Source organism: Carcharhinus amblyrhynchos, chromosome 11 (genome assembly GCF_965287045.1).
Source record: "Carcharhinus amblyrhynchos chromosome 11, sCarAmb.v2.hapA, whole genome shotgun sequence".
In the NCBI taxonomy this organism is placed as follows: Eukaryota; Metazoa; Chordata; class Chondrichthyes; order Carcharhiniformes; family Carcharhinidae; genus Carcharhinus; species Carcharhinus amblyrhynchos.
This window is the reverse complement of record NC_137334.1, coordinates 32,951,153-32,978,852: the sequence shown is the minus strand read 5'-3', so window position 1 is coordinate 32,978,852 and position 27,700 is coordinate 32,951,153. Positions and strand designations below refer to the sequence as shown.

The following is a 27,700-nucleotide window of genomic DNA, read 5'->3' as shown; positions in this document are numbered from 1 at the left end:
CACCCTATCCAATCCTTTGATCATCTTGTATGCCTCAATTAGGTCACCTCTCAACCTTCTTCTCTCTAATGAAAATAACCTCAAGTCCCTCAGCCTTTCCTCTTAAGACCTTCCCACCATCCCAGGCAACATCCTGGTAAACCTCCTCTGCACCCTTTCCAATGCCTCCACATCTTTCTTATAATGCAGCGACCAAAACTGTACGCAAAACTCCAAGTGCGGCCGCACCAGAGTTTTGTACAGTTGTAACATGACCTCACAGCTCCGAAATTCAATCCCTCTACCAATAAAAGCTAACACACCGTATGCCTTCTTAACAACCTTATCAACCTGGGTGCCAACTTTCAGGGAGCTATGCACACGTACCCTGAGATCTCTCTGCTTGTCAACACTACTAAGAGTCCTTCCATTAGCCCTATATTCTGTACTCCTGTTACTCTTACCAAAGTGAATCACCTCACACTTTTCCGTATTGAACTCCATCTGCTACCTCTCGGCCCAGCTCTGCAGCTTATCTATGTCCCTCTGCAAACTGTAACATCCATCCTCACTGTCTACAACTCCTCCAACTTTGGTGTCGTCAGCAAATTTACTAATCCATCCTTCTACATCTTCATTTATAAAAATGACAAACAGCAGTGGCCCCAAAACAGATCCTTGAGGTACACCACTTGTAACTGAACTCCAGGTTGAATATTTCCCATCAACCACCACCCTCTGTCTTCTATCAGCTAGCCAATCCCTGATCCAAACTGCTAAATCACCCTCAATTCCATGCATCTGCATTTTCTGCAATAGCCTACCATGGGGAACCTTATCAAACACTTTGCTAAAATCCATATACGCCACGTCAACTGCCTTACCCTTATCCACCTCTTTGGTCACCTTTTCAAAAAACTTGATAAGGTTTGTGAGGCACAACCTACCCTTCACAAAACCGTGTTGACTATATATGTTTGAATAGCTGGTAGTGTGTGCAATATGTGGAATGTGGGTGTGTGGAAGAGGTGAGGTACGATATATGAATGTCATGTTTTAGTCATCGTTGGTAGTGATTGTTGGTTGCTGAGAGATGAGAATGTGTTGCATTGAGCAGAATGTAAAGACCTGTAGCACAATTGCTAGAATATAATCTTTGAAGTTGCATTTACTTGACCACTGATGTAAAGTTATTGAACTTTTGGTGATGCTGCATCTAAGTCCTCAGAGCTGCACTCCTAGCTTTGACTACCATTGTCACTGTCTCCATTATTTTCTGAGAGTTTGTCTGGAATCCTTGCAGATTGATAATATCTCTCCTCCTCTGCACCTTCTTGTCCAAAGACCTCCAGCACAGCGTTGGAAATTTTTTTTGTAGTCATGTGTCATCATTCAGTGTTCTTGCTCGCACTCTCTTCTGCAATCAGATTCACCACCTGCTGCAGCCAGAATGCACCACTCCTCTAAGAGGTACAGGATGACTTTATGCTTTAGTACTGGTCTCCTGATTTTCCAATCAGCAGTGCAGCCTCCAAACAATGCACCTAGTGGGAGCTTCAAACTGCAATCGTTTAATGAGCAGGTAGCACAAAGTGCATCTGTTTTCATACTTCAGCAAATTTTGCAGTCAGAGTTTATTCATAAGCAACAACAGGTTATTTATTAATTAATGTAGCAAACCCTGATTATTCAGCAGGTTCAGATTCATTCAGTGCATAATTGTGTGGAGTTGCTCTTTATGCTGACTCATATTACAAATAGCAGGCTCTGCAAAAAGTAATTTATATTTAAAGCCCAGATTCAGTAAATATATTGGGCAAACTGTATTTTTTTTCTAAAATCTAGACAGTTTAGTCAATGTTTGAGTTATTAATTGTGTTCCTTAACTACCTATAGCATCACTGTGTGATTCTGAATCACAGTTCTCCTTTTCTTTACGATTACCAATCTGTTCATTATAGTTTAGATGATTGTCTCAAGCCAGTCAACTTTCATTACTTTTAAAACAACTTATGAACTATAATTAGTAAAATTATATGGTGTTTTTGGGTCCTCCACATTATTGTAGCAACTTTGTCAGCCTGAATAGCTTGAACATTTTTTCTAACACTAAAGGTGCCGTGACATGAATACAGGGTAACCCTGCTTCACTATTCTTCCTTTAAGATCTTTAAAAAGAATGAGAAAGCAAAGCAGTCCAGCTCCTTTCTCTTGTCATGTCATTTTTTCCTTCATAGCAACAATTCATATGGAATTGTGGACTCTTTAACTGCAAGGCCGTGGTGGACTGGACAGCGAGTGTCAACCTCAGTCTAAAGTTTAATGTTTATTTATTAATGTCACAAGTAGGTTTACATTAACACTGCAATGAAGTTACTGTGAAAATCCCCTAGTTTCTGCACTCTGGTGCCCATTCTGGCACACTGAGAGAGGATTTAGCATGGCCAATGCACCTAACCAGCACATTTTTCAGGTAGTGGGAGGAAACTGGAGCATCCAGAGGAATCCCATGCAAACACAGAGAGAACATGCAAACTCCACACAGACAGTGACCCAAGCCGGGAATTCAATCCCATCCCTGTAGGCAGCAGTGCTCACCACCATGTCACCGTGCCGGGAGCCCAGATGGGATTAAATGCTGTGCTGGGAGCCCCAGTGGGATTAAATCTCAATCAGACAGTCTGCTAGCTGCTGTTGGGCTTCTCGGGTTTTACAGAGCCAAAGTCCTACCTTTGAGAGCAGATGGTCAACAAGAGACCAGCAACTCTCCACTACCACCCCTGTTCAAGAGGATGAACTTCACTATAGTCCAGGAACACAGGTAAATGTGGTGAGCTCATTGGGGATGGTCAGGCACAGGAAATAGGTGTAAAGGGCAGTTAGGTGTCTTCCCATGATGCCCAATAGGAGAGACTTCACCCTCCAAGTCACAGGGCATGCCAGCCATGGTTTACATGGAGACTTGCCCAATTCTGGTTCCTGCCAGCTTTTAGTAGAATACCAGAAGTGGAATGAAGTCTTTAAGTTGCCACATTAGGACATCAAGTGTCCTCTAGATGAGAAGCTTCCTATCCACCTCTAACATAATTGGCAGTATTGAATGCATCAGGATATCAATTTCCAGCCTTCCAACCCCATAATACCATCTTCTCTGCTGCCCTGCCTCCTCGCCTGTTCCCAAGGGAACATTAAATTCTGCCAATAAAATAATTTATGGCACAGAAGGAATCCATTTGGCCTACAAGTCTATCTATGCCTGTTCTCTGTACAGTAAACCAACCAGTCCCATTTTCCATCTCTACCTATGTATCCCAACGAATATGTTTCCTTCAAGCATCCATCCATCCAATTTTCTTTTGAAATCATTGCCTGACTCTGCCTCCACTATCCTCATGTATAGCAAGTTCCGGGTCATTGCCAGTCCCTACCTAAAAAAGTTCTCCCTCACCTCCCTCCTTCATTTCTTGTCAAAACCATAAATCTACGTCTCCTAATCCTTGTACTATCAACTATTGTGACTCCTTTCCTAATCCAAACTTGTCATAATCTTGCATACATATATCAAATCTCTCCTCTAACCTCTATGCTTCAAAGAAAATAAAACCAGTTTCTCCCACCTAGCCTTGTAGGTAAAATCACCCTTCTCTGGATATATTTTGGTAAACCTCCTCTGCATCTTGTCAAGGACCCTGTAAGCAATACGCCAGAGGTAAGCTTGTATATGTGTTAAAAACTAGACATACTTAAGTACACTAACTAATGTTTGTAATACTTTCCATTTCAGGTAGAAAAGTAATCAAATGGCTTTTTTAATTTATTCCAATTTCAAAGGCTAATACCCTGTATAATGATTCAATTTTCCCCCCAGTGATATGTTCAGGTGAAATTGGGAATTTTAATACAAAGTTGGAAGTTTCACTGTTCTAATACCAAATGTTTGAAACTAAATTTATTATTCATTTATTTAGCTTGCCAAGCATTGATAGCCCTGAGTGAGTGTAATAAAGAACAGCAAGACAAAATTTGTGCAGGAAATGGAATCTCCCCTTTGGTTCGACTTCTACGAAGCACTAGGATATCTTTGCGTACATTGCTGAGTGCCATCACTGCACTGGGTACTATGTGTGTTGGTTAGTATGCTCATATTATCTAATTTTACTTCAAGACAGAAGAAGAAATAAACATACCTGTCAATAATATAGTTACAAATTCATCTAGCTTGGAAATGCTTTTTCCTTTATCTACCAGTTTTCTCACTTCCCTTTCTGAAATGTTTTTCTCCATACTGGAATTCTCCTTCATGGGCACATGACCCTCTGATGCTACACCCAAGCGCATGCTGTATCTTAGGGTCTGACTTTGTTCAATTTGTAAAAGAAAATGCATATTTTTCAAATGGTTTCAACAGGTACACTAACAAAATCATCATATCCCAAAGCTTTTGTTTATATTCAAACCAAGCAAATCAACTTCAATTGATCAATCCCTCCATACTGGAGATCATCCTTCTCTGAACTGCCTCCAATGAAATAAAATGTTTTCTTAGATAAGGGGACCAAAACTGTTCACAGTACTCCCAATGTGGTCTCACTAGTACTTTGCACAGTTGGAGCAAGACCTGCCTACTCTCATACTCCAACTCCATTGAAACAAAGGTCAACATTCCATTGGCCTTCCTGATTACCTGCTTCATCTGTGTGCTAGCTTTCTGCGTTTCATGCACAAGTACCTCTAAGTCCCTTTGTGTTGGAGCTTGCTGTGGCTTTTCCCCATTTAAATAATACTCTATTGTTCTTCCAAAATGAACAACTTCACATTTTCCCACATTGTACTCCATTTGCCAACTTTTTGCCCATTTACTCAATCTATTAATATGTCTTTGTAAACTGTTTATATCCCTCTCGCTACTGCCTACTTTTATGTTGTCTGCAAATTTGGCTACAGTACATTTGCTTCCTTCCTCCAAGTCATTAATATATATTGTAAACAGTTGCAGTACCAGCTCTGATCCCTGTGGAATCCCATTGACAACAGGTCACCAACCTGAAAAATAATTCCTCATCTCTACTCACTGTTTCCTGCCAATTAACCAATTCTCTATCCATGTCCACATGCTACCTCCAACATCATGGACACTTATCTTATGACTTAAACTTTTGTGAGGTACTTTGTTGAATGCCTTCTTGAAGTTCAAATACCCTCACATCCATTCGTTCCCTTTATCCACTCTAGTTGAAACTTCCTCAAAAAATTCTAATAAATTGGTCAGACACAATTCCCCTTTCATGGAGTCATGCTGACTCTGCTTGATTAGAATATGATTTTCCAAATGCGTCTCATTCTACATCTCCTTCTATGTCAGTATATTGCCTTTGCTCAAAAACTCGGCCTGAACTTTATTGATTTTTGGACCTCTTACAAACATGTCCCAGGTTGATCTCTAAGTTCACATCACACATACAGGTTACATACTTTAATTCAAGAATGTAATCTGCAACAGTCTCACGTGGCAACTGCTTCCTATCATAGAATACAACTCTCAGTGCATTTTCATTCATAGTTATGCATAATAGGAGTCCAGAATTTCATTAACTTCTGCATATTCCATTGAACTGCTCTCTTAGGTAACACTGGTTAAACATCACATCAAAATCATCTGGCCCCATATGGTGAGGAAAACATTTACTCTATTCCCATCTCTTATCTTATTCACTTTTAGCCAAACGTGTAACCTTCGTTCACAGTTACACCACTCCTCTTGTTAGGGTTGAATTCCCCCATTGTCCTCAATTATGCCATCAGTACTATTTTCTTTCCAATTACATATGGTGCTGACTCACTGTGTACCTGAAGGCAATGTAATGTGCACACAACTTACAAATTTCTCAAACCTCCTAAAAAAAAGTTCAGAAGTTTCAAAAAGTATGTCAGTGTTTTCCATTCCTTAATTTCTCAGTTGGAATGTTACAAATAATTCTATTCTATGCTATCACCATCTTTCTGTTGTGTATTGCAGTGGGAAGAAAACTCAACATGTAGATTCAGAACAGATGGCCATTATTGAACAACTTCTTTACATACCGCCAGCAAAGATAATAAAATGCTCAGAATAGCAATAAGCTACAAAAACCCAAAGGTCATAAAATCCCATGCACCAAAAGGAAAAATACGTTCAAAGAAAATGTTTAAAATAACTGAAGTTTATATCTCTATGTCCACATTTAAAATGGGCATTCTTAATATCAGTTGCTGTCCATGTTAGAACTATGGAAACCTTCACATAGATATGACATGTCTCAGTACATATTGAAAAGAAACAAGCACCAAAAATATATTATGACATAAACCTGGTCTATTTCTTGCAGGGCAAGACTTTGTCCAATTCCCTCTTCCTCTCCTCTTAATACCATGTGAACTTAGGTGATAAAACTGAGGAAAATCATGTCTAAAGAATGTGAATCAATTTAAAGTGCCTAAGAGAATCAGGATCTTGTAACGTTACTTAAAATTCAACGCAAACAACTCCATTACCACTTTATTGTGTAACACAGCCGTTCCTTGCAGCTGTATCTATTTCATTTCTTTGTTATGATATCCAAGGGCATTAGGAAAAATCTATGACCTCTGTTATTTCACACCAGATGAAGAAATGACAGTGCTATTGATTTATCTAATTAGCCCTGTGAATTATGTACTTAAATATACAAATCTAACAGTATTTCTGTTTTACTTTTATAGGTGTAGCACACGTAAATAATCCCATCAGTCAACATAAAATCACAGAAGAAGGCGGCATGGATGTGCTTCTTCATTTGCTTTTTTCTACACGTTCTTCTCAAGTGGAGGTAACAAGGGACAGGAATTATTATAGTGCATGGCAGCATTTACTTGGGCTAACTCTGGAGTAATTTACAGACTGAAGTCTGCATACATGCCAATCATAAGATTCTTAAGCTAACACTGTTTGAAATGGATTTTCTGGCTGCACCATACTCTTGCATGGTTCTGTCCTCCCTCAATGACTCCCGTGGCAGGTGGCACGGGAAAATTCCAACCAATGTGTCAGTTTGTCAATATATCAGAAGAAAAATCATTAGCAGAAAGAATCACTGTTTTCACTAGAGTTGAAGGTGATCAGTATGAACCACTCAACTTAGTTGAACAATGAGACTGGAAAATGTTAGAACCAATTAACTACCCTGAATGCACCTTTTCTGTGCATACATGAAATGTGAGCCTAACTGATAAGGCTAGGGTTTATTGCCTGTCCCTATTTCAACAAGGAGCTGAGTCAACCTGCAATCCCTGTGGAATAGATGCATCCATGTGGTATAGGTACACCCATGTTCTGTTAGGGATGGTGTTCCAATTCAGGATGGTGTGCAACTTGGAAGGAACTTGCAGGTGAAGGTAATGTTCCCATGCACTTGCTGTTCTTTTAGTCGGTGGAGGCAGTGGGTTTGGAGGGTGCTGTCCATGATTAAACACAATCATATGGATTAATGAATGAAAAACACAACAAATTTTTATCATTGTAGTAACTACCAATAATTTCCACTGTTATGTTCTGTGTATAGGTTGAAGTGCTCCACAGCTTGGCCTGCATTGTGTTGGGAAACATTGAACTACAGAAGGTCTTAATGAAGAAAAAGGGCTTCACCTACAAGCTTGTATTGAACCTTATTGAATCTGCTGACAAAGTAGGCAATTTGATATGGAATAGAATTTTTTTAAGGATCACAACTATGCGAATATATAATGGGGATTTCACAATACAGTCATAGTAAATGAATTTAGTATCTTATTCATATGTCAGGTTTTAAGGTATTAAATGACTATTACAATAATTCTTCTTTCCATAAACTTATACTTTACTAGAATCATAGAATCCTTACAATGTGGAAGGAGGCCATTTAGCCTACTGAGTCTGCATCAACTCTCCAACAGAACATTTTACCCATGCCCAATCCCCATAACCCTGCATATTTATGCCACTAATCCCATCAATTTACCCATTTTGGGATTTTGAGGAGTAATTTAACAGGCCTAATCCATCTATACTGCACATTTTTGGATTATGGGAGGAAACTAGAGCACCTGGAGGACATGGGGAGAATGTGCAAACTCCATGCAGACAGCCACCCAAGGCTTGAATTGAACCCAGGTTCCCAGTGCTGTGAGGTAGCAGTGCTAAGCACTGTGCCACCGTGCTGCCAAATTCACTGTAAATTTAATAACTATAATATGAATCGCTGGAAATTCTATGTCAGAATTGAATCATACAGATTGAGGGGTTTCAGGTTAAATTCTTAGTCTATGTTTTGCTACCTGACCTTTTCTAAATTAAATGGAGACACAATATTTGTTTTCAAACCCCACAGGTAGAGAAAATTAGATCATTTGTGAAAGTCGGTCCAATAATTCCTTCTGAAAGTGTGTGTAAATGTCAAGAAAGAATGAACTTGTTTGGGCTTCGGCAATGCACAAACAGTTCAGTCACTGTCTAGAATCACACATAAAAATGTCCACTCATAAGATTAGCAATGTCTTTTTACTGCAACTCACCATGCACAATCACTTGCAGAAGAAAGGTATGGAGAGAAAATTATAAAGAAAAAAGTTTTCAAAATTTCCAGCAACATGTAGTGAAATATTCATTGTGTGTATTGTTGATTTACTAAAAGAAATACCCAGGGAAATTAATATAGTGAATGTAAGTTACAGTGAGCAGTTGGTTGCATGAATACTTATTCATAAGTTCATCAGATATGATTCAAAATGGAAGGAGTGTTGCAACACTTTAAAGGTGACAGGTACACCTTTAAAGGGCTCATTATATAAATTAAAATTAACTGTATTTATAAAGCATATGCATTTCTTAGCAAATTAAGCAGAGTTCAGTTTTACAACACTTTATGTACATTTAGTAAAATATATCAATTCATTTCACTAAACATATTTATCCACAATCAATTAAATTAATTGTAAGGCTTTAAATGTTTCTGCTTTTAGTATATTAAATTATATTGAATTGACTGATGACAGGTGAAATGTTATTGTGTTTAACTATTATTTACCTGTTTTTATTTCAGGATATCTGTTTACGAGCAGCCACTGCTTTAGCCCTCTTTGCATTCAACAATCCAAAGCAAGAGCAACTGATACGTGAATGTGGGGGCATTAGCGTGTCAGTGTTCCAGAATCTTCTTCAGTCCACAGAAGAGGTGAACAAGGCAAACACTGCATTTCAGGTATTCCTCCAGGAGAACAATCTCCCATGTTAACTAATTACTTTGTCCGACTAGCATTACCCAGTCACCTGTATACCCTAAAAGTTCAATTGCAGTGTGCCCATTTTTGGGGTACTAAATGGCTTACTAAACACACAACATGGTAGACAAATAGCATGCACACATTGTCCTGCTGAAAGTGCATCACACATTTTACTGGATCAAGCCTGTCCAACATTGTCAAGAGTGCACACAAGAATCTAGAAGAATGAGAAACTTGTTTAAATTAAGATCCTGCACATTAACTTTACTGAGAGGCAATGCCTGACGGGCTTTCGCTTTACAAAAGCATCTGATGCCTGCCACCAAGCTTTGTCACCTGTTGCAGTCACAAGCTTGCACCAGCGTGGACAATACTTTGACAGTCAACGTGGCCATAGCTCTTAACGTTTATACATGTAGGCTCCTTTCAAGAAGGTGATATCAATGACAGATACAGTCCAGCTATATAACAGGGAAGTCACCAAAATTCTACACACCAGGAAGAATATACATCTCCTTCCCCATGAACAAGATAAAGCAGAACAAGAAAGCTCTATGGGTCACCCAAATTACTGGTCTCCTCAGTATGAAAAATGCCATTGATGGCATCCACATTGCCTTAGATACTCCTTGTTTCTGGTTTATTTCTATTCAAGTTGTTAAATTGGTAATTTGACATTGGGGACGATCTTAACCACATTTGGCAATGTGTCGATTGCAGTAAGGAAAATGACAGGCTAGTTTTCTCTCTAGATCTCCATAACACTAGTCAGAAAAAAAACAGGAGGGTGTGTTTGATGCTGTTATGTTGATGGGTAACATCAGTAAACACACCAGTAAAGCCTAGCTCCACTGAACTTGGGGCACAATGTTTAAAGGGTGCCCTGATTAGACCAAAAAATAACCTTCCCGCACCACAGAGGTCTCAAGATTCCCTCCTCCAGCAATTGGAGCTGGCATCTCCACTAACAAAGCTGACATTTATTCCATCCCATCCTTCTGCAGTCAGAATTAGCATCTGTCCCCCCCCAACCCCCAGTCACCCGCCCCCACCCCCCATCCTCTTCTGCGATCAGAGCTGGCATTCATCAACTTCCCCCTTCCATGACCAGCAGTGGCATCTGTCCCCCAATTTCCATGATCAAAACCAGCATTTACCACCCCCTGCCTTCCGCAATCAGAGCCGGCATTTATCCCCCACAAACAGTTGATGCCAAGCACCCCAAACAGTCAATGACAGAGTGGTGCCAACCTGGCAGTGCCAACCTGCACAGGGGGCCTGACCATGTCTCTATTCCCTCCGGGGGCTATATTTACCTTTAGGCCCCAGGTTCACATCTGGGTGAATCTGTTGTAAACCATGCTGACGTGTTGCCATGTAGGTGAAGTTTGAAATTACAATAATGACTCAATATCTGCGAGGGGGCATGTTTAATTATACTGAAATATATTCAAATATATTGAAATAAGGTTTATGTCCAGAAAGTGATTATGTCGGCGGCGAGGAGCGGCGAAGTTCCGAAACCACTACCTTGCCGGCAAGATTTGTAATTTCCAGATCTTGCCTGATTTTGAGACCTTACCGGCAATCCTACAGAAAGCAAGAGTGGGTTCAAGATCCTGCCCACTGACACATCTTCATTCAGATGATAGTGACCGAGACTTTCTGCCTCACGTAGGAGGCAGCTCACTGTTGGCTGCTTAAGTCTGTGACATTTTGTATGGCCCGCCCTGCTGCTGTTGAACTCATCACAAGAGGCTCACCTTCAGTGAGACTTTCCATTCCCACCGGTGGGAAGTGCCAGAAAATCCCGCTTGATATTTCTGGTTGCCAAATCTATTCTAAAAACTTGCTTTAGTTTTAAAATATAGTTTTAAGAGGCAATGTAACCCAAAGAGAAAAGAAAAGATTCAGATGCACAACTAAATGAATGTGTTACCTAGTTTCAAATGCACAAGCTCATATGGTTAAATGTATTGTGACATTTATAGTGAAAAATCTTGGGAGGAATTCTCCCATCTAGGGACTAAGTCCCATGGTGGGGATGGGAATGTGGAATACTTCCTGTTGTGGAAGCCAGCAGGAAAACATGCTATATCTTCTGCTCCAACCTCATTAATTACACAATCATGAGTTTAGCGCCATATGGCATGTCGTATCTGGACACCATATTGAAAATGCATCCAACATCACAGACCCATTATTGACCTCCTGAGAAAGAAGATGGATCTTCAGGAACATTCTGAGGCTGGAAGATGCACCTCCTGGAGCAGCTGGAATCTAGAAGATCCACTTGTCAATGCACCCCTCAACACTGCTGTGGTTTTCTGGGGTCCAAGCTTGCTAGAGGCCTCCATTCCAAGGCAGCCCCAGGCAATGCTCAGGTGAATTCTAATATCTGCATGTATTTTGCAGCAATGTGTTTTTATGCTGGCACCATAGCAAATCAGGTGGTGTGGGTGGTTGAGCCTACATCTGAATCCCATGAGCAAGATGCAAATCAGCTTCACGCTAGCTTTCAGCAGCTTTCTGCTCCACTGTGATGAACACCAGCAGAAGATCCTGCAGGAAATTCACATCGGTGTAAAACCAATTTCTAGGCCTCCCATTGAATTCCACCCCCACCTCCCACTGTTGAACATGGTGACAGGGGCACAAGAGAATTCTGCCCCTTGATACTGAAGGTTGGAAACAGATGACTAACAGCTCATAATACAGATGAAGGTTTATATATGAATGAAAACAAAAAGATTGAGGTTTTATAAGATGAAAAAGATTACTTAGTCCTTAGGCCATGAAATGGATTGCAAAAGATTTGAAAATAATTTCTTTCTTTTTCACATGGTGCAGATGATAATGTTAGCCAAGGTGATTATAGATATGGATGAGGTCACATCGACAGCTACTGGTATCATAACCTTAGTCAATCTGCTCAAGTCAGAGAAGTCGTCAACGGTCATTGTTGTAGGTACATTACATTATTATGTTTATTGTTTTCAATTGTGCTAAAACATTTGTCTATATTTGTAATTGTAAATCTGCCTTATGTAAATATGAAAAACAGACCATGGTACTACCCAGATCAATTAACGTCATAGAATTTGTATTTGTTTTATCTTCCCAAGTATTCATTAATAGTTAATTTATGTCTTATTCACATTGCAGATTGACTTATAGTATATTGCATTATATATAATTATGGTATGTGAAAGTGATCATATTCCAGTTAGTACTAAGTTGCTGGCATTTCTGTTACTGGCAAATATTTTATTATAGTCAAATTTCTATTCCTTCAAATTAAATTCTAGACATCAGAACATGTTTATATATGAACATGCCAGAATTTCCTGTAATTCTGTACTCCTGTTTTGAGACATGCACCCTCCTCAGTTAGCTGCTGTACAGCTCATTTTATAGAATTGAAAATGTCTTGTAATGTGGCACTCATCCACACAACTAACAAGTTTTCCAGTTTGATCCCTGGTCTGCTCAGATAGTTACAGTCAGCTGAAGCCAATGATGTAATATTCAGATTGACCTTGCAGTGGCTTGACTAGACATAGAAAATTGTTTGTGACCACAATTCCATAATCTAGCATCATGTTGATCATTACAAATTCAGGTCTGTCACTCTCACTGGATCTATAAGCAGTCTTATTTTTCTAGTTCACCATGCTGCCCTAGAGCTACTTACATAATAGCTTTTAATATAATTTGAGGAGCAACAATCGCATCCTTTCCTGTCTGTCACATTGGTGGGGGGCACAATTTGAATGCGTAATATCACTTAGGTGGCGTTACAGAAGGTGATCACACTATATTGCATGTGCAAAGCTGGCACCACACAATCTTGCAAAGGGTAATCACATGGCTGCCCCAAGAGTGATGTGGGTATGCCGGCGTTGGACTGGCGTAAACACAGTAAAAAGTCTGACAACCTGGTGTTGTCAGACTTTTTACTGTGCCCCAAGAGTGCCAGAAGCAATGGAGCTGGCAATAGCATAACACCATACTGTCCTGTGCACTAATGCAGCAAATCTGAATCAGACAGATCCATTAAATTAAAATGCAACAGAGCTCAACTGCACAATGGCCTTTGCACAGCACTGCTTAAAAGGTCAGTCAACAAGTTTTAGTAAGATGCTTTTGACTTGCCTTTCCAATTAGGTTGAGTTTGATGAAGGACTGTTCTGTGATTTTGAAGTTGGATTTTCAGAACTGGTGCTTACAATCAGGACAAAGGAATACCTAACCCAGATATGAGGATAGCTGCTGCAGTGTCTCTTGATCTGCAACATGACCAGGAAGCAGAGGATGCATAGAAAGGAAGTTCCCAGAGAAAAAATATAGAAACTAGAAGCAGGAGGAGGTCACTTGGCCCTTCAAGCCTACTTTGCCTTTCATTATGATCATGACTGAACTTTCAATTCGATAGCCGTCTTCCCCCCATATCCTTTGATCTCCTTCGCCCTAGGAGCTATATCTATCTCCTTCTTGAAAACATACAATATTGTGGCCTCAATTGCTTTCAGTGGTAGCACATTTCACGTGCTTACACCCTCTGGGTAAATAAATTTCTCCTCATGTCAGTCCTAAAAAGTTTACCCCATATCCTTAGATTTTCACTCCTGGCTCTGGACTCAACATCACTGGAAACATCCTTTATAGATTTCTGTGAGACCCCTCCTCATTCTTCTGATGTATACAATACAATCCTCACCGACTCATTCTCTCCTCATATGTCAGTCTTGCCTTCTCAGGAATCAGTCTGTAAATCTCTACTACACTGCAGCATATGGCATGCTGGCCTTCATCAGTCGGGGCGTTGAGTATACAAATTGGAAAATCATGTTGCAGCTGTATAAGACTTTGGTTAGGCTGCATTTGGAGTATTGTGTACAATTCTGGTCGCCACACTACCAGAAGGATGTTGAAAGGATATAGAAGAGATTTACCAGGATGTTGCCTGGTTTAGAGGATATGGACTAGGAAGAAAGGTTGAACAAACTTTGAACAAAGTTGGGGGGGGGGCAGTTTAGATCGGAGTTGAGGAGGAACTTCTTCACTCGAGGGGTGGTGAATCTCTGGAATTCTCTGCCCGTTGAAGTGGTGGAGGCTGCCTCGCTAAATATATTTAAGTCACGGGTAGATAGGTTTTTGACAGACAAGGGAATTAAGGGTTATGGGGAGAGAGCGGGAAAGTGGAACTGATCCACTTCAGATCAGCCATGATCTTATTGAATGGCGGGGCAGGCTTGAAGGGCTAGATGGCCTACTCCTGCTCCTATTTCTTATGTTTTTATGTTCTTAAACTTGGATCATTTTTATCGGAGTGTTGTAGGATGAGAGGGGAACCTGATAGAAGTTTACAAGATTATGATAGGCTTGGATAGAGTGAATAGCCAAAGTTTTTTCCCCAAATCGAAGGTCAATTACTCAGGGGTGTAGATTGAAAGTGCATGGGGGAAAGTTTAAAAAGAGATGTAAGGGGCAAGTTTATTCACACAGGGTGGTGAATGCCTGGAGCACACTGCTGGAGGCAGTAGTGGAAGCAAACTCTATATTAACGTTTAAGAGGCACCTGGATAGATACATGAATAAGCAGGAATAGAGTGCTATGATGACATAGAGGCAAGAAAATATTAGATTAGAAAGGCACCTCTGTCAGCACAGACCTGGTAAGCCAAAGGGCCTGTTCCTTTGCTGTACTGTTCTTCGTTGCCTCTATAGCAAAAACATCCTTCCTCCGATAAGGACACCAAAACTGAACACACTATTCCAAGTATGGCCTCACCAAGGCCCTGTATAATTGCGGTGAGACATCTATGCTCCTGCATTCAAATCCTCTCATTATGATGGCCAACATACCATCTGACTTCTTTACTGTTGACTTCATTTGCATGCTTACTTTCAACAACTGGTATACAAAGACACCCAGGTCTCGTTGCACATGCCACTCTCTCAATTTGTAGCTATTCAGATTCTGCCATCCTGCTTGCTACCAAAGTGAATAACTTTACATGTAACCACATTATACAGCATCTGCCATGCATTTACCCACTCAGTCAGCTTGTTCAGATCACTAAAGCATTTCTGCATCCTCCTCATAGCTCCCCCTCCCATCCAGCTTTGTGTCATCTGCAAATCTGGAGATATTACATTTAGTTCCCTCATCTAAATCATTAATATATATTGTGAATAACAGATCCTAGTACTGATCCCTGTGGTTTCCTATTAGCCACTACCTGCCATTCGGAAAAAGACATGTGGATTCCTGCTCTTTGTTTCCTGTGTGCCAAACAGTTTTCTATCTAACTCAGTTCAGTACCCTCAATCCCACATACTTTAATTTCACATGTTAACCTGTTATGTAGGACTTTGTTCAAATAAACCACACCACCAACTCTAATAGTTACATCCTCGATTTATCAAGCATGATTTCTGTTTTGTAAATTCAAGCTGATTCGGTCGGATTGTACCTCTGATATCCAAGTGGTCTACTATAAAATCTTTGATAATGGACTCTAGAATATTTTCTACCATTGCTGTAAGTCTGACTAGCCGATAATTTCCTTCTCCCTTTTTAAACAGTGAGATTTCATTAACTGCCCTCCAGTCTGTCGGAATTGTTCCGGAGTCTATAGCATCTTGGAAGATGACTATCCTCTGCCATTTTAGTTGAAATCCTCCCAACCACTAAGACTTCATGCAGGACATCAATCCTGGTCCTGTCTAGGTGTAACCCATCCAGTTTGTACTGATCCTACCTCCACCAGAACCAATTCCATTATAACATAAGAACATAAGAAATAGGAGCACGAGTAGGCCAACTAGCCCTTCGAGCCTGCCCCGCCATTCAATAAGATCATGGCTGATCTGTCTTGGCTCAGCTCCACATTCCCGTCCTCTCCCCATAACCCTTAATCCCCTCTCTTATCAAAAACCCATCAACCCGCATCTTAAAAATATTTAGCGAGGTAGCCTCCACCACTTCAACGGGCAGAGAATTCCAGAGATTCACCACCCTTTGAGTGAAGAAGTTCCTCCTCAACTCCGTTCTAAACCACCCCCCCTTTACCTTAAGGCTGTGCTCCCTAGTCCTACTATCCTTTCTGAGCGGGAAGAGTCTCTCCACCTCTATCCTATCCATCCCATTCATCATCTTATACGTCTCAATGAGATCTCCCCTCATCCTTCTAAACTCTAACAAGTACAAGCCTAATTTATTCAGCCTCTCCTCATAGCTCAACCCCCTCAACTCCGGCATCAGCCTAGTAAACCTCCTCTGCACTCCCTCCAAGGCCAAAATATCCTTGCGTAAGTACGGCGCCCAAAGCTGCACACAGTACTCCAGCTGCGGCCTCACCAATGCCCTATACAGCCGCAGCAAGACCTCCCTACTTTTATATTCAATCCCCCTCGCGATGAAGGCCAGCATCCCATTCGCCTTCCTGACCACCTGCTGCACCTGCAAGCTGGGTTTTTGCGACTCATGCGCAAGGACCCCGAGGTCCCTCTGCACCGTCGCCTGCTGCAGTTTTTCTCCACGTAAGTAATAATCCTTCCTACCATTATTCCTACCAAAGTGGACCACCTCGCACTTGCCAACATTAAATTTCATTTGCCATTTCCTGGCCCATTCGCCCAGCCTATCCAGATCCTTCTGTAGACTCTCCCCACCCTCCGCACAATTTGCCTTTCCACCAATTTTAGTGTCATCAGCAAATTTTGACACGCTACACTCGGTTCCCTCCTCCAGATCATCTATATAAATGGTAAATAGCTGAGGCCCCAGCGCCGACCCCTGGGGCACTCCACTATTCACCATCCGCCAATCGGAATAGCACCCATTGACCCCCACTCTCTGCCTCCTATTTGACGACCAGTCCTCTATCCACGCTAACACCCTACCCCCAACTCCATGCCCCCTTACCTTCTGCAATAACCTCTTGTGAGGTACCTTGTCAAACACCTTCTGAAAATCCAGAAAGACCACATCCACCGGCTCTCCTCTATCCACCGCCCTAGACACATCCTCATAGAACTCCAGTAAATTTGTCAGACACGACTTCCCTTTAACGAAACCGTGCTGCGCCTGTTCTATCAAGCAGTTCCCCTCAAGATGCCCTCAAGATTATCCCAGGAATTGGAAATCCTCCCCCTCACACTATCTCTTCAGCAAGGTATTTATCCAATATACGCTGCTTTTTCTACTCTGATAGCACATGGCAGTAGTAGTAATCCTACAATCATTACCTTTGAGATCCTACTTTTCATCTTACTTCTTAACTCCATATTCTGCTTTTAGGACCTCATCCCTTTTTTTACTTATATCCTTTGTACCAATGAGTACCACGATCACTGGCTATTCACCCTCCTCCTAAGAATATCCTGTAACCATTGTGAGATATCCTTGACCCTAGCACCAGGGATGCAACATTTCATCCTGGAGCCTCATTTGCAACCACAGAAAACACCTATCTCTTCTCCTTACATTGATTCCCCTTCAACTATTTCATTCCCACACTTTTTACTCTTCCCCTGTGCAGCAGAGCCAACCATGGTACAATAAATTTGGTTGTTGCTGCTTTCACCTGAGAGACCATTTCCCTCAACAATATCCAAAGCGGTACATTGGTTTTTCAGGGGAAGGTTCCTGCACTGCCTGTTTAGTCCTCTTGCTCTGCCTGGTGGCCACCCATTCCCAGGGAGGAGGAGGAAGCTCTATACAGAAGACTGTATCCAACAGTTGTTTTTCTGGGGTCCTTTGTATTTTCAACTAGGAGCAGTGCCTGACGCAACTCAGATTCAATAAGGATATGGTCACTAAACTATGCCAAATCCTAGAACCTGACCTCAGAGCAGGACAAGGATGGTCCTGCCAGTGGCCTTGAAGTTCAACACTACCTTATGGTCTCACACCTTCATGTCCTTCCTAGCAGGAATGGAAAACATCAGCAACAATTCTCAGTATGTTGTCCATTGCAGTCTGGAAGGCCAGGGAGATCAGCTATTCCAGATAGGGCAGTTCGCCCTCCCCCTCTCCCCACCATTCCCCCAAGCCCCTGACCACTATGAGAGAGCGGACTACCTAGCTCCAATTTCAGTTACTAACATTAACATGATGTAATCACCACTACATCAATCTGAAATGTTCTATCACAGCATTCTCTTGATCATCATGCAACAATAAAAGCGGCCAACAAAAACCGTCCCATCACATTATAATCCAATAATGCATCCAATTAAACAAACAGAAATTAACTATTCACCCTGTGCATTGTCTTAGTTTCTGGCTCATGGGTGCCATTCTGCTGACTTTCAATGAGGAGACTGAAGATAGGCTTGGAGGGTACCTTTGAGTAGTTGTGGATCTTGAGGTCTGGCTTCAGAGTGCAGGTTTGTGTACCATTATGCCAATGTTACTCCATTTGGGAGCAGCTCAACAATTCTAGTATGTAAGAGGATAGACTTCTGGATTGCTTTAAGAGCCTGCATGCCCCTTTGATCTGCAGTCACGATATCATCATATTGAGCCTGCATGGTAATAACCATGGATTTCATATCCCCCATCTGAGTTTACTGCATCAACTAAATACTAGGTCATCTTCACCTGAACTGTACTGGAAGCTGAAAATAGGAACATTTAGCTCATTGAACTTATTCTGTCAGTCAATTAAATTGTGGCTGATCTGCAGCTTAACAGTCTCCGTCTCTTCCTCCTAGTATGCTGCAACTGCAGCAAGAAGCCTCACAACACCAGGTTAAAGTTCAACAGGTTTATTTGGTAGCAAACGCCACTAGCTTTCGGAGTGAAGTTTGCTACCAAATAAACTTGTTGGACTTTAACCTGGTGTTGTGAGACTTTAGTCACCATTGCCATCAATGGGCTCTGTGCTGATATCAGAGAAAATCTCAGCCATTGCCTCTCTGACTCCATCCTTAATACTAGCCTCTAGCATCTGAGAATCTTGGAGCCTTCTCCCTCACTTGTACTTCCATTTTTCTTCACCTTCAATATCAGTTATTTCCAGACTTTAGTTAACCAGTGCAGGTTTCCTTTAAGAGGGTCACAGTGCCTTTAAAAGCTGGAGGATAGCTACAATATATGTTAGCCCCACATACTCTCCAGTTCTCTGTTGTTCTTAAAGCTAGCCACCAATGCAGGACCTGCTGGACTATCCACTCTAATTGTTTAAATGATGATATAAGCACAAATGATGTTTTATCTACTTTCAATAGAATATGTACAAGCAAAGTGTGAATTGTGGTCCCCATACCAAAATATTGGCACAGTCCAATCTTGATCCAATTCCTTGCATCTCTCTAAAGACAAACTGATCAGACACTCAAGGCTGGCACAAAAGAAGGAATTGAGAGTTTGGAGATTCCCCAACGTCACAATGCAGCCTCCTAACCAATGCTACCTTCATGGTGGTGATTTGGGGATGGAGTGGAATTACGCTTTCTGCCAGAGGTGGTTCAATGGAGAGGTTAAAAAGCCTGCCTCTGTTCAGTGAGCCATCAGCCCAGTTATGGAGATAAGTGTGAGCCTCCAATCCTGGTACTTAATGCTCACAACCCAGTATCCACTTAAGATAAAATCCACAAGCCCTGTAATAACATTGGGAAGTCTTTGTGAAACACACACATGTGTCAAGGTAAACAAAGATTTTTTGAATATCTGCTCAAGAACTATATCAAGAACTTATCAGTGCATAAACCTGTAAAAATAAAGAAGCTCACTTTCCCTCGCGATCTGCTTCAACAACCCTTGTGAATTGAATTCATAATAAGATTCTGCTGCACAACTATTTAAACAATCCTTGCTGAGCTAAATCCATTAGTGGGCTTGGAAATCAGCTAAGCTGTCAAAGTGAGATTCAAGTGGACATTTGTATCAACAACCCCTCATCAAGTCAATCCATAAAGCCTTAGAACACAGTCAGAAGCTCAATCTGTCAAAGCATTGAAACAGCAAAACAGATGGCTAAGATGAGCTGGGTAGAAATATCAAAGCCACCAACATATTTCACTCCAACATATTTGGATTTCACTATTGCATAATACAGGGTAACTCTATATCCAGTGGATACTGTATTCTATTGCATGTGAAGATTTTTCCATTTTCCTTTGACAACCTGGTCTTTCAAAACAAAGCTTTAGCCATTACTCCCTGTATTAAAAGCTTATATCACTTACAATACAACATTTAATTATGACAAATAAATTTGACAACATCTTTTGTGCTTTCCATTCATATGGCACCTACCTGTAAACCATGGTTCACAAGACTTCTTTGCTGTTGTGAATCATATTGGCTTGCTAAACTGGCCTGATTCCATCAAAATTGCAAATGATCTTGAATGCCTCTTTCCACAATGTGCTGCAATGACAGGATATCATGATTTGGGGTCCCAATCCGCATACTTATTCCATGCTGATGTATCTGAAATGGAGCTGGGAATGTTGTTTTCAGGTCCCACCTGTCATTTTTAAATGGTGCCTGATGCCTTGGCACTACGTTATGATGGGAAGATCCAGCCTATTATCAGCTTGTGTATAAAGGACATTCATTTACTGATAACTCACTAGCTCCAGGATAAGAAAGGAAGGGCGAAAGCTGGATAACGCGAAGTAAAACACTAAACATGATATCTCAGCAGTCAGACTTCCAGCAAACCCATGACCATCCCTCTTACCTGAGCCAAGTCTATTTTGTAAGATTTCAGCTTATGCACTGTGATGCTAAAAAATTTGAATGTAATGTCAATCCTAAATAATTAAAAGAAATCAAGGCACACATTTTAAGTGATACCATTTTTTCTTATTATTTCATTTCAATGTTATTTGTACACATTTTATAAACAACATAATCTCTTCTATTTACATGAGTCTTTATTCTATCTTCTTAATATTTCCGTATAGTATAAGTTTCTTTGGCCTGCCTCCTCAAAGTCAGCAGGCAAAAACCTAAAGATTGATGTCACTATAAGTGTATATGTGCAGACATGAGTAGGTCCATCTCTTCTATCAGAACTGATGGGATTATTGATGGATGAGTGTTTATTGACAGCATCAGAAGACTGGACTCGAATGAACAAAATGTTAACTATTTCCTCAGAGTTAATTAAAATACTTATTTTCTTCAGCATACTCCTCCACTGTTCTAAAGATATGAATTCCCTTTTGAGGAACAGATCCTTGGCACCAACCAAATAACTGGTATTCATGTATGAGGCTAAAGGGTGGAGGCTAAATTGGTGGAGGGTTCTTTGATCTTGATGAGTGTTCCAGCTGAATTCATTGGTGATGGTTTCCTTGTTTTGAGTGCCACCTGTCCATGAACAAATCCTAAATTGATTTTCAATTCATGTATAGCTCAATCTTGATCATCTCATAAATTTATATGTATAGTTCTTTAAAAGTTTGTGTTATTTAATATGATTTGCTTCTCAAATTTTAGTTCATACAGAGTATCTGTTAAGTTAACATAATAAAATTATATTGTAGATTAATGCTGTTTTAATCAATGTGTTCCATTGTTATCCCTCCAGGACAGCATCTGTCCTCTCTTACCCAGACCAGAGCAGGTATTTCTGATGCCATTATTACAATGGGAGCAGTGGAAAACCTTTGTTCACATTTATATGCTGAGAGGGAACAGGTAAAAGAATCACAAATATAAGTAAAATCTTTGTGAATATGTCTTTGCACATTACAAAGGATATTGTGACACTTTGGAGTTGCACACTCGCATTGTGTTGCGATTTAAAACTTTTCTGTGATGTTTGAACCCAGATGCCAAGAATATCCTGAACTTTTAGTGCAGATGATTACTATGTAACATCCCATATTAGGTTCCACTATATTCTATTTTATATCTCTTATATGGATAAGTATTGATGGAAAAGGAGGTGGTGTTCAGGGTGATTAAGAAGTGGACTACAGTGTCACAAAGGAAATAATCCCTTCAGTTTGCTGAAAGGGGTTGGGGAAGATGTGTTTGATGATACATTATGTGGAGTTGGCAGGAATGGTTGTGAAGTTCTGATTAAATGTCCTTGACCTGAAACTCTACTTCTTCCCTCCACAAATGCTACCTATTTGCTGAGTTTTTCAAGCATTTTCTGTTCTCATTGTTACTGACTGTTCTGTTGAATGGAACAAATGTCTTTGTTTATTGCTTTATTAGTGCTTTAGAGTCACTAACAGAGGGTGAACAAACTGAGAATCACAAATTGTATTCAAAACAACTCCCTTACCAAAGAACAATTACAGTTTATATTTTCAGCCACCACAGAAAATTATTCTTATCTCTTCATTCCCCTGATGCTTCCATTGTAAAGAACAAGGCCAAAAGTGATGGTACCAGTTAATCAGTTGTTTTTAGATATCACACACTCCTTCACTAAAATTGCCCACTTAATTGAACGCATTTATTTTCATAATGACAGAAACTTGGAGTGGTTTTAAATTGTTTTCCCTTTTGAGACCATTATCTTTAGATTATATAGAAAATCACTAATGCTGTGATCTGTATGTAATTTAATCCTCTACTTTTACTATTGAAACTGACTTCGACCCCACTCTGATAAGAAGCTTCCTCACCATATCATAAAGTCAAACAACTCTGTTCAGTTGGATTCCTGTTCCTGTTAGTAAGTGTAAAACCACCGACTAGATTTCGTTCTCTCAAGAGACTTTGTAAGAATAGGTAGCTAGAAAAATAGATTAAAAAGTCACTGTTCTGACCATGGAACTGAAGCAGTCAGTATAATGTTCAAGTAGTATGCACTAAACTAGCTTGTGTAATATGACAGCAATAATGGAATACTTAAAACAGTCAGTGCGTCAAAGGTTTTAAAAAGCATTTTATTCTACACCATTGTCCCTCATTTCATTGAACATTAGTATAAAGAACAGCAAAATAATTGGGTCTTTCAGGTTCGTGATTCATGTGCTACAGCCTTGGGATACTTAAGTTTTAATCCAACTGGCCGTCGTCGCCTGATGATGGAGTGTAGGAATCAGCCAGAATTGTATGAACTTTTAATAGCTAACATATGCAATGATGGCAAAATCAGTACGGAATTTACAGAGGAATTCAAAATGCAAAGAGTAATTGGCCTGCCAGCAGAAAGGTATGAAAACATTGCAAAATCTGCAAATGCTGTGAAACATAGTTTAGCTAACATGAGCAGACTTGTAATAAACTGTTTTTGTTTTTTATTTAAACCAGACTGGAATTAAGTGAAGGCCAGCTGCAGGTGGTCAAATCAGACCGAAAAGGTAAATTAATGGAATCCATAAATTTAACAGTGATTTCAATAATTTAGCTCACATATATCTATTTAAATGGAAGGAAAATAATTCAGAATCACAAAATGGTAACAACAGAGAAGAAGGCCATTCAACCTGTCATTGCCATTCCCAGCTTTCTTCCCAACTGATTGATCTGTTATTTTTCCATTTTGAACAAGCATGTAACATTTACAATTCTCCAACACTATTTCATCACCCATGAGTATAAGGAAAACTGGAAAATTGTGGCCAATGCCTCCACAATTTTGACTCTCACTTGCTGCAGTAACTTGGACACGTCTCATTGGGTTTTGATGCCTTATCAACTTTAAGTACAGGCAGCCTATCCAATACCACTCCCTTATCAATTTCAGAATATTAAAATGTCTAAATGAGTTCTTCTTTCACCATGATCTGTGTTCCTTGATTAAAACAGATTCAGAGTATTCATTTAATACCTCAGCCATACTCTTGCCCTCATGCATGAATCATCTTTTTGGTGCCTATTTGGCCCTACTTCTCCTCTTAGTGTTCCTGAATATAATACATTTGGAGTTCCTTCTATGCTGGCTACCAATTTCTTCTCATAGTCTCTCTTTGTTGCTACTCTTATTTACCTTTTTCAATTACCATCCAAATTCTATATTAAGCCTTGTTCTTGGTTATATTATCCACTTGACAACTTGGCATTAGTGCAATTTTTCTTCATCTTAACCTCTATCACTTTTGACATTCAAGGAGCTCAGGATTTGTTTTTCTGACATTTCTCCTTCATGGAAATATACTTGACTGGGCCTGACCAATCTCTTCTTTAAAGGCAGTCCATTGTTCAGCTATAGCTTTGTCTTCCAATCTTAGATTCCAATTTATCTGGGTCAGATCAATTCTTATCCTATAGAAGTTAGTTCCCCCTTGTTAATTATTTTTACTCTGGATTGTTCTTTTTGTTTTTCCATAGACAAGCTAAGGGCAACATTTCTTGTTTTTTAAACAAAGTGGCATGGTGGGCAAGAAAAGCAACATGGAACCCGTGGACCACCACCCAATCAACACCAGCCTGACATGAAATACCCCCCCAATACTACCTCCCTAGCACTGCAATGTCCAGGCAGTGCCAGATGCACATTGGAGCAGACCCATTATGTCAGTGACATGAATGGAGACTCTGACAGGGCAGGGATCTATCTGGCATAAAGGTCTGATAATGACATTTAAATTAATTCAAATTGGGATGATATCAGGTTTATCTGGAATTAATGACCATGAAACATTTGTCGATTGTTGAAAAAACCCACCTGGTTCACTAATGACCTTTAGGGAAGAAATCTACCATGCCTACCCGGTCTGGCCCACATGTGACTCCAAACCCGCAGCAATGTGGCTGATTCTCAACTGCCCTCAGACAACTAGGGATGGACAATAAATGGTGGCCGGCCAAAGACGCCCAAGTCCCACAAATGAATTTAAAAAATGTTCTTTATGTCATTGGCAGGGAACAGTGAAAATTGATACAGAAAACCCCACTGGCGTAGACCATGTTTTGGGACTCCCTCAGGATTTCCTGATCCAGCCCTCCAAAAATGGGAACAGAAAATCTCCCCTAAATTTTATGTTACAGTCATTACTGGCAAATTCTACCAAATGTATTAATCATATTGATGTCATTGGGATGGAAGTCTTTGTTAGTTGGCTTTGTTAGTAAATATAAAATTCCCATAGCATTTGAAGAGCAAGACATTCGCTTGATACCAAAGCTAACTTTATATATGGGGATGGGCAATAAATGCTGGCCAGCCAGCAATGCTTATATTCCACAAATTAATTTTAAAAAATCCCAAAATGAATTTAAAAAATCCCAACCAATACTATGAAAAACAGAATTGTGGATTTTTCATCTTACTTCTGACACTTTCTCCTGCCTTTGCCTACATAATAGTAACCAAAATAATTTATATGATGCAATATAATTCCAAATTTACCATTAAAGGGAAAATGATTTAATTAATTGAAACACTTGTTATGTTTTAATCACAGTGAGATTGAAAACAGCAAGTTGTCCACATGATCAGAAGAAAATAATGCCTTTACGATTAAAATCTGCTCCCTGATGAAAAACCTAGGACTGCTGAACAAGATGTTGTTTGCTGTTTCTATAACAAAATACGTTCATGTTTCAAAACAAAATGAAACAAAAGGAATTCAAATAAACCTCTAGTCAGGCTGTCTGCTTCTTGCTTAGGGATCTAAACAGAATGTAAAATTTGCTGCAGTGTTACTTATGTTCATCTCACAGCAAAGACCATTGAAAAATCTTCCAATATATTCCCATTTTTGAATCAAAGATATGTCAGGCAAATTGATAGCATATTGTTGCAAATTTTCTTACAGCTTGTAATGATCTACCCTTGCAGGTTACGCTGCTCCAATTGTACAATTTCCAAATTATCTATTTACTTTTGTACACAGCATGATGAAACCTCATCACAGTGGCTGTGCACTTTGGCTGTGCAACTCCCCAGCTGTAAAAGTGCTGAGTTAGGCGTGCCATGTGTACAACAGAAGCATTCAGATTGGACAGATCATTTAAGAGTAACTTAGATAGGCACATGAGTGGGGTGGAGATGGGGGGATATAGGAGATTGTTTTAAATAAGGTTCATTAGCAATGGGACGTCCCTGGTAATGTAAAAGGATGTGGTATGATAATAATTCACAGTTGATTTTAATTCACAGGTTTTAAGTCGGTCCGCATTGTTGTCCAACGAGGGGCATGCACACGATGGGTTGTACTTGGGCTGCTCTTGAATGTTCGAGAGTAGCCTAATGCTTCATGTCGTTAGAGTGTCCTTAAACTGGACCAGATGCTGGGCAACACGACAGCTCAGTGACTATCACTGTTTGCTGTGCAGACACATGGATTTGGGCCAGTGTCTGTGGGAGTTTGCGCATTCTCCCCGTGCTTGCGTGGGTTTTCTCCGGGTGCTCCGGTTTCCTCCCACACCCCAAAAATGTGCTATTAGGCTGATCAGAGGTAATAAATTGTCCCTAAATTTGTTTGCCTCAATGTGGAATGCCATAAACAATAGATAAGGGTCATGGGGGGGTGGGGGGGGCGGGCGGGGAGGTGGGGGGGTGGGGACTGGTAATGTTAAAATGGCGGCACGGGCTTGTTGGGCCAAAGGGCCTGTTTCCCGGGCTGTTTTTGTTCTTTGTTCTTTGTTCAAACAACCTCTAATGCTGGGTTGTCGCGCAATCTGCCATTTTTGAGCACATATGTCTAGATAACACCCATCCTTAATCACTCCCATGCATTTAGCTGCCTAAGGGTGTCTCCCACTTACACTACTTAGAGATCATCAGACAAGATTCAGATGAGGGCCTTGTAATTTTCCTTTGTTGATTCAAAGATATTGGAAATACTGATATGAGTGTTAATGAAGGAGTTTGCAAACATTTTGGAAATATGAATAAGTGTCACTGGATTTTGACAAAGGTCAAATGAAGTGGTTGGCCTGTCAGGAGCAAATCTACTTTGGTATGGGAATTACAGCTGCAGTTTCTTTTGGGCTGCAGTTTAACTTGGAAATGAGCAGATGCAGCAAGTAGGGGAAATTACGAAAAGGGAGGAGGAGCAGCCCTTCCTTCCAAAGCTCATCCATGTCCACCACATTCAGGATCAGTGTCTAAGGCACCTGTGTTTGACCATGGTGCTTATGACTGAACTGTGCCACATGATGCCACCACAAAGCAGGAAAAACATAACACTGCCTGTGGTTGTTAAGGTGACTTTAACACTAAATTTCTAAGCCAGAGGATTCACCCAGGCAGGAGCGGGCAGCTGTATCAACATTTTACATAGTCCGCTGTCCATCATTCCATCAGATGCCCTGCACACATGACCTTAACCCTTATTACAGAGAAACAGGTGGAGTGGGCACATAACTTAGCCAGGCTGGCAGAATGCCCAATGATTTAGGGTGCAATTGACTGCATATATGTGGCCCTGCAGAGTCCACATGTTAATGTGCCGTAACCATATAGTTTAGCAGCCCTTTAATATGCTATTAGTCTTCGGGTATAGGTCCAAAGATCCTATCGAATGTCCAGTACCCATGGCATCGGCCATGCTGCATTCATTTTGCAGC

At 40.5% G+C, this 27,700-nt stretch overlaps 1 protein-coding gene across 1 annotated transcript in view; it reads left to right on the top strand.

Annotated features, from left to right (window-relative positions):
* Positions 1-25,664, top strand: part of ankar (ankyrin and armadillo repeat containing) — a 107,690-nt gene extending 82,026 nt beyond the window's left edge. Inside the window, exons 18-26 of the mRNA XM_080198352.1 lie at positions 3,948-4,109; positions 6,718-6,824; positions 7,557-7,679; positions 9,072-9,230; positions 12,103-12,220; positions 21,810-21,919; positions 23,200-23,396; positions 23,495-23,544; positions 25,591-25,664. Coding sequence (XP_080054478.1) covers positions 3,948-4,109; positions 6,718-6,824; positions 7,557-7,679; positions 9,072-9,230; positions 12,103-12,220; positions 21,810-21,919; positions 23,200-23,396; positions 23,495-23,544; positions 25,591-25,664 — 1,100 coding nt within the window. The remainder of the gene's footprint in view (positions 1-3,947; positions 4,110-6,717; positions 6,825-7,556; positions 7,680-9,071; positions 9,231-12,102; positions 12,221-21,809; positions 21,920-23,199; positions 23,397-23,494; positions 23,545-25,590) is intronic.
* The last annotated feature ends 2,036 nt before the right edge of the window (positions 25,665-27,700 follow it).